Here is an 8,158-nt window from a genome sequence, read left to right on the forward strand (position 1 = left end):
GTACGCCAGTATTTTATTATATTTTATTTATTAATCGAATCAAATTCCAGTCGAGTCTAAAATCTTATTGAGTGAATGTTTAAATTTAATCTGTTAAATTCAATCGATTTTGGAACGAATTATGATTAATTGACTTTAATAGAATATTTAATAATTTAAATTCATTTTAATCCCAAATGTAGCATCAAAATATTAAATATCACAAAAATAATAAAAATATATAAGAGGAATAACTCCTCCCCCTCCCCCAACCCAAGGGAAAAAAAAATTATTTTTTTAGTAATTTTGGTAATATTAAAAAGGATAAATTATAATAGATCCTCCTGAGATTTGTTATAATCACAAATACTCAATTATTATTTAAAAAATTATAAATACTCTTAAGGAATTACGAATACCTTAACAAATACCACATTGTGACAGCTCATTTTAAGAAATTATATGAAATTCAGATACAAAATGAAATACTATAAAAAGGGGGGGGGGAGGGCAAACTAAAACAAACATAGCATTTATATTCAAATAAATATTTATATGTTGGATGGCAGTACGCTTTCAAGATGGACTCAGCTCGATTCGAATAGTGTAAAAATAATAAAAATATAATTAAAAATATTAAATTATTCAAACTCGACTCATGTGTTTGATCCAATTAAAACGTGTTTCAATTAGATTTGAACATTAATCACATCAAATTTGAACATAATTTTTTAAACTCGATATTAATTTAAATAAATATAAATAAAAATATTTTCGACTCGACTTAAATTATTTAGTGCAGGAGATCCTGAAGAAGAATATAACAACGTGGGAATGTGTCTGATTTACAATGACGAGGAGTTTGTCTTTCATGAAATTGATGAGAAGTTGTAAAAAGGTGCAACGAATGTCAACTTTGAACAGTGAAGAGAATCGGCTTCGCGACAACAAGAACGAAACAAACATATTGTGAGTGTTTCTTCTTTCAGTCACTTCACTTTAACGGGAAAAAGTTTGAAATAAAAGAAATTTAATTAAAATGAAATAAAAGTGTAATTGAGATCATTTATACTTTTTAATTTAAATAAACGATCATTATCAATATTTCTTCAGATTATACATTTAGGGGATAACTACGTAACCCTCTCTTAAAATTTGATGTAATTACACGTAAATTTCATGTGGTTTAAAAAATTTTATCTGATACTCCTGACATATATTTATGTCTGACAAGCAGACTTCCCAATTGATCAAAATTCACAAAATTTGTTGTTATTACCAACAAAGTTGAACGAGAATTTTTATTTGTCGTCAATTGACTTATTACTGACCCATTATAGGTCAAATAAGTAAATGGGTAAGTCAATTGGGGGTAAGTATGGATTTGATTCAACCTTTTCGATTTGGTGAATTTTGACTAATGAGTAGATCTACTTGTTGGATATAAACAAAATAATATAAGTACTAAATATGATTTTTCAAATCATATGAAATTTATATGTAATTACAACAAATATTAAGAGAGGGCAGTGTAATTATTCCTTCGTTTAATTCGATAGTTTTGGTGTTTAGTCTAAAAAAATAAAACAATTACAAAATAGCACAACATTTTGTATAAAAAAAACTATCACAAACTATTTTAATACAAACACATTATCGTTCTATTTTGTATTTTTGCAAAAAATAAAAATACAAAAGGCTATAATTCAAACACATTTCATTTTATCACCTCTTTTCATAGAAAAGATAAACTATTACAGAACATGCTAATCCAAACATATTCTTATTTTTATAGCAAAATCATTACAAAACCAAAAAAAAAAAAATGAAAATTAAAAAATAAAAACAAAACCAAAGAACCCCTTAAGTTTTCCTTAATTTTCTTTAAATTTTTCGAATTATATCATTTTTAACTATTTTGGGCTGTTTTTGAGTATTGTTTTTTCGTTCTAAATTTTACTGAATTTTTTATTTCATTTATCATATATGCGATATGGGTATAAGATATTTTTTCAAATAAAGCATACGACTTTATTTTTATACATAGGAAATCGAAGATACAACGTAGTCTTAAATTGAAAATCTAATCCAATTTTTGAGACAGTGGAAAAATGAAAACAAACAAACCTTTGTCTTATTGAAATTTTTTGCCCAAATTTAAATTGGCCGAACAAATAGTAATTTATTTGTGGTGATGAAAAATGAAGGGAGAGAGGAAGCAAATGACCACAAGACAAGATTTTGTGCTGATGAAACAATTCGGGGACGTTAATGATGGTGGAAGGATGAGTGATAAAACGACGAGATCTGATAAATCATCAATCAAGAACCCAAAAATGTAGGATTTTATGTTGTATGAACACGAATAAAGAAGAAACTAATCATTGCCTGTCGTGACCACGAGAAAGAAGGGGCGACACACCAATTAAACAGGGGAAAGAACGTTGTTTTGTCCATCTTCCCTTTTTCTTCTCTTGTCTTGTGCGACTATAGATAGATACACAAGATTTATGAAAAAAGAGGTAAAGGAGAAAGAGAGACAAGAAGAACAAGGTTTGGAATTGCAAATCGGATCCCACACTGTCGGACCCACTTCTCCCTTTGTGCTAAAAAGCCTTTTTTCGAGGTCCCTTTACCTTGTACATGCACACACACACACACACGTACACGTATGTGTTGTGTGTATATGTGTATTTTTATGTTTGTGCAGTGTATTTGTTTTGATGATTGTGCTTTTTATTGAGATGGGGTTGGTGATGGTGTAATCTTTAATTGAGGGGTAGAATTTACAGCTTTTGTATTGGAGACATTGCTTTCATTTGAGGTGATTGATATACTGCATGATAATTTGTTTATTCTGATCCTTGTCTGATATGAAATGAGGATTTATCTTTACCTTTTGTCTTATTGGTATGTCTTTCTGCGTTTCCCATGATACATGTTCTTGATAATGACAATTAGTTTTGTTGTGTTTGAATGTAATGGTTTGAAAATCTTTGTATTTGTTCTTACACATTTTGTCTGAAATTTATCATGTATTGTTCATGTGAGGGGAGATCATCATCTTCTTTTCCATCATACCGTATATTTTCCATTTAATTTGATCTTTCGTAGACGTTGCGAGTTCATGTTCTCCCCGCTCTCCCTTTTCCCTTATCGGCACTTCCATAAAATACATATATTATAGAAAGGCGTACTGAAACGCAGTATACATCACGGCCCGAGCATACATTGTCTCAAGTTTGACTTTCTCCAGTTTGGTTTTATGTAATTACATGGAGCTGTTTAATTCATATCGTATGGTTCACCATTGATTTATCTTTTTGGGACTTTTGGAATTGCTTTCTGTTACTTTGATAGGAAGAATTTTTCAGTAATTGAATTTTATGTGCTTCATACCTTCTGTACTCTTGATGTCTTTGCCGTTCCGCAGGGGAAGTGGAGGAAGCAGTTTACGAATCATTGAGTTGAAAATTTGTGAAGGGATTCTTGCTTTTCTGTAAATTAAGAGAGGGGACCTCAGTAGTTGCAATTGCACGGCATCATTCTTGAAAATCATGCTAAGGTATGCTCATTTTGTTCCAGATGTTAAGATGGCCTACTTTTACCGGACCTCCTTTTGCAATGAGATAGAGTTCCGGTCGTGTTCTTTTATCATGTTATAATGCATGCCAAGATAGGAGTAAGCTGTGATCACTGTTTGATTAGCTATTAATTGCATTTCTTATTTTGCTGTGGATTTGGATTTTGAGGATTTGTAAATGTTTGCTCTCCTTTGTATTTGTTAAACTACTTACGTGTTTGAAATATTGTGTTTCAGAAGACATCAGTAAAGCCAGCACCGTATGCTATAGGGATATAGAGACTGAGTTATTACAATGGGTGCTTGTGTATCATCACCGGCTATGGCGATCAAACCTCCAAAAACCATTAAAGTGAGGAGGAAGCGCGGACACTCCAGAAAGCGACATTTGAATTCGGCCGTGGAGGGAAACAGAAGAAAGAGCGGCGATATAGGAGGTCAAGTGACGGATTTTGCCGTCAGTGAGTTTGTTCACACGACTACTACCTGCAGAAGATCTGCCGTTTCCAATTCCACTTACCATCTAACTCAGTTGCAATGGCACCATAGTCAAATCGAAGCTAATGGTAAATCTTCTCTTAAAAATTGGAATCTTCTGTCGGGTTAACTGACTGGAAAGAATCATACAACAAAAGCCAGCAAAAAGAAGTGACCCTATAAAAGTATTGACAATATTTTGTGCAGACGTCTCTATTAAATGCTTAACCAATCGAAAATAATGCAAGATATTTGTGTGCTTACAGGAATTTACCAGGAAGAATCGTGGTTTGACACCCTCAGCATATTAGATTCCGACTCTGATGATGACTTTGATGATAGTGTACATGAAGGTAAACAATCTCCAAACTTTGTTCATGCTTTATAATTTTCTAGCTTTTCTTTTCTGTAGCAGTTAACTTTTTGGTCCACATATGTGACAACCTTTGAACGGACCAGCACCTTAATTTTTATTTTCGCTGTCTTCTTCTGTAGATTACATCCCAGTCGCAAATGGGCAAGTGCTTCAGTATGAAACTTCATCATGCTTTATGGATAGCAAGTGTAGTTTCCAGGAATACCACGAAAAATATCTGAAAATAGATAATAGCAAAGCAGAGTTGTTATTGAGCAAAAGTGGAGTCAAGGATTGTAGTGGAATTACGTTAGTCGATACCCAAAGAAAAGCACTTCCAGGTTTAGTGAAGGCTGACGACACTATCGCCAAGACGGAAAGGAAATTAGACCAGACCTATTTAAGTTTTAACGGTGTGAAAGTTGATACAAATGATTGCGAAGAAAAAACTTCAGAGAACTTATTGAAAACCATCTTACCCCAGTTGGTTCCTTCTGTAAGTTTCAACGACAAGATCCACTCTACGACAAGTTCCGGTGCACAAAATCAAAGGAAGACATCAACTGTTGTCAGGCTCTCCATCACAAGGAAATCTATTGATGAACCAGACTTCAATGATTTTCGTGAGTGCCCTTTAATTAGTGTGTACAATTAAAAGGGAATCCCTATTGCATTTGATTGTAATCATCCCCAATTTTGATGTAACATTGATCAATCCAGGTTCGTCAACAAAGTACCTTTATCGTCCTAGAGCCGGCCTACTGATCCCATGTTCAGTTGATGGGAAGCCAACATGTGGAACATGGTCCGAGATTAGTGCCGCTACCTTTAAGCTCCGTGGAGACAACTATTTTAAGTATGCTCTTTTCTCTATGAATAGACCATAGAAAATTTCAAGCTATTTTGGTATATACATTCTGCTCTAGTTTGTCGACTACCTGACTATCAAGTATTGCAGAGACAAGAAGAAGAGTCCTGCCCCAGATTTCTCTCCTTACACTCCAATTGGCGTTGATTTATTTGCATGTCCAAGAAAGATTCACCACATTGCACAACATCTTGACCTACCTTCTGTAAAAGCATCAGGAAACGTGCCTCCGCTGCTAATTGTTAACATTCAGGTGATTGTTAGCTCTACTCACAAGTAAGAAGTGCACTAAATTCTAACATGTCTCCGTCTGATGCTGGCTCGTTCCCTTTGTTTGTCTCGGTGCAGCTGCCCACTTATACACCTGCTATGTTTCTTGGTGATGGTGATGGTGAGGGCCTGAGCCTTGTACTGTATTTTAAACTCTCTGAGAATTTTGAGAAAGATATATCTCCCCACTTCCGGGAAACTATTGAGGTAAATACACCTGTTTCCTAGTCGCAGCATTAACATGTCGATTCTCTTACATGCATGAGTGAACTTGTGTAATGCAAACACTCACTCTGATGAAGTAAGTTGAACTACTCACTCATGTCTCTACTCTTTTTGCTCAATGATTTTAGTTGTTGAATGACATACCATAAATCCATATCTTCAAAGGAGAAAAGATGAAATGTTATTCTTTTGAGTTTGTTTTCGTTTTTGTGCTGCAGAGATTTATTGAGGACAATATGGAAACTGTTAAAGGGTTCACCAAAGATTCAACCATTTCTTTCAGAGAAAGATTAAAAATTATGGTTGGGGTCGTTAATCCAGAGGACCTCGTCTCGACTGCTACTGAGAGAAAACTCCTCGTAGCATACAATGAAAAGCCAGTTCTTTCCCGCCCGCAGCACGAGTTTTATAAGGTGAGGCATAACTTTCCGCTCCCGCGATATATAGTGAAATCTTGCATCCTAAAACAAGTTTCTCTTTTTCCGTTTTGTGCTCGAGTATTCTGTCTGCAACAACCTTCCAATTTTGTGTTGTAAAACGATGGTTGTTAATTCTTATAAACGGCATTCTCCTATATACATACAGGGTCCCAATTACTTTGAGATCGATCTTGACATTCATCGTTTTAGCTACATAGCGAGAAAGGGACTTGAAGCATTCCGAGAACGCTTGGCCAATGGAATACTCGATCTTGGATTGACAATTCAGGTTCACAATCTTTCTCTTTAGGAACACTTTCATCGCTATTCAGATACAAAAAGATGTATAACGTAATTATTCAAACAGCAAGGGTGGTATTTGTAAACTAACCATAACTGAGGGAACGTAAAAGTAGTCGTCTCGCAATTGTATTACAACATATTGACATGGAAACTCTTGCACTTTGCTAACAAACAGGCACAGAAGCAAGAAGAGCTACCAGAAAGAGTTCTCGGCTGTGTGAGACTGAACAAGATTGATTTTGTGAACCATGGGCAAATACCCAGAATTGTCAGGCTGGATGACGATTGATGCTAATACAGACAGCACCGTCTGGTATTTCCTCCAGGAAGTTCCGCCCGACTTTGTCGTCCCCTGTGCCGTGCTGCTCTTCGAGGTCGAGGCAATCCCACAACCGTCTTGCATCGAGCAGACAACGCGAAATTTAAGTAAAACACTGTACCATAATGCATTGCCATTGGGCAAATGTTAACATGAAAATGCTTAGGCACCGGATGTAACATGTTGTTGTAGCAACTCATGGCGTGCTGTGTAATTTCTTTTTTCTTTTTTTTTTTCAATTTTATAAACTACTGATGTCAGTAGTATTGTGGTAGGACAACTTGTATCTTATTCTTGCTACTTCAAATATATTTAGTTTTCTTTTCTCTTTTATGAATTTTTACGAGTCTCCTCATTTATGAGAACTCTTGGACCATATGTTCAATATTTATATTAAAAGCACTTAAAATCTGTAATGTTTTTCACTGAAATGTTACGAGTTTGAATTTTACTGATATTATTTATGAAGTGCGCGGACCTCAAAATAATTAATATTTATAGAGAAAATATGTGTTGATAAAAATACCCTTAAATAAATAAATAGACACACATATATATATATATATATATATATATATATTCACATGTTCATTGTTCACTTCCTTCTAATCAATTCTTTTCACAATAGTTTTGATAAGTTTTTTTATGTATCTTATTTCTCTTATAATGTTTATTTCAATAGTAACTGAACTTAATTTTTTAGTGTGTAGGTGAGATTACAGTATATAAAATTAACTAAGTCTCAATAAAATTAGATAAAGTGTTGTGATTAAATCTCATTATAAATCGAATTTACTCTGATATAACTCTTAATCATTCAAAAATAAAATGGGAGAATTACGCTGTCCTTAATTGACGTTTGGTGTAATTACACTTAAATCACGTGTGGTTTGAAAAATTATATGTAGTCCCTGTAACGCTTGTTTTCGTCTAAAGAAAAGATTCATTTGTTAGTCGAAATTCATTGAGTTTGTTGATATTAGTAAAATAAAAAATATAAAAAAATCATATTTACTCTTGATTGGCTTATTACTGACTTATTGCAGGTCAAATGAATCATTTTTATCCAACTCTTATAATGGTGATGACATACCTCCTTACATACATTAGTGTGCGAAAGTTATAGCGGTAGTTTGGTGAGGACAAATTATTTGACCCGCAATAAGTCAATAATTAGTCAATTTAGAGTAAATATAGATTTTTATTCAATAAAATCTAATTTTTTGTTAATATCAATAAATTCTATCAATTTCGACTAATTGAGGGATTTATTTATTAGACGAAAATAAATATTAAAATACTAAATCTAATTTTTCTAATCACGAACAATTTATATGTAATTACATAAAATTTTAGAAAA

General features: G+C 33.5%; 1 protein-coding gene across 2 annotated transcripts; it reads left to right on the forward strand.

Annotated features, from left to right (window-relative positions):
- LOC105167622 lies at positions 2,453 to 7,134 on the forward strand. Of its 2 annotated transcripts, none has more exons than XM_011087402.2 (11): positions 2,453 to 2,605; positions 3,413 to 3,544; positions 3,803 to 4,128; positions 4,306 to 4,392; positions 4,535 to 5,017; positions 5,115 to 5,250; positions 5,353 to 5,515; positions 5,611 to 5,739; positions 5,976 to 6,170; positions 6,343 to 6,465; positions 6,655 to 7,134. In XM_011087402.2, exons 3-11 carry the CDS (start codon positions 3,858 to 3,860, stop codon positions 6,766 to 6,768), a joined length of 1,701 nt encoding a protein of 566 aa, XP_011085704.1. In that variant the 5' UTR covers positions 2,453 to 2,605; positions 3,413 to 3,544; positions 3,803 to 3,857; the 3' UTR covers positions 6,769 to 7,134. The 2 variants fall into 2 exon arrangements, with proteins under 2 accessions (XP_011085704.1, XP_011085700.1); XM_011087398.2 differs by having other exon boundaries at positions 2,455 to 2,605; positions 3,800 to 4,128; positions 6,655 to 7,132.

The sequence above is a fragment of the Sesamum indicum genome, linkage group LG8 (genome assembly GCF_000512975.1).
Source record: "Sesamum indicum cultivar Zhongzhi No. 13 linkage group LG8, S_indicum_v1.0, whole genome shotgun sequence".
Classification (NCBI taxonomy): Eukaryota; Viridiplantae; Streptophyta; class Magnoliopsida; order Lamiales; family Pedaliaceae; genus Sesamum; species Sesamum indicum.

What these genes read in the sequence shown, in the direction of transcription:
- LOC105167622 (XM_011087402.2), top strand. Translation starts at nt 3,858, where the DNA reads ATGGGTGCTTGTGTATCATCACCGGCTATGGCGATCAAACCTCCAAAA. An exon ending in TGATGATAGTGTACATGAAG is followed by an intron (nt 4,393 to 4,534) that starts GTAAACAATCTC and finishes CTTCTTCTGTAG; the next exon opens with ATTACATCCCAGTCGCAAAT. An exon ending in CGCAGCACGAGTTTTATAAG is followed by an intron (nt 6,171 to 6,342) that starts GTGAGGCATAAC and finishes ATATACATACAG; the next exon opens with GGTCCCAATTACTTTGAGAT.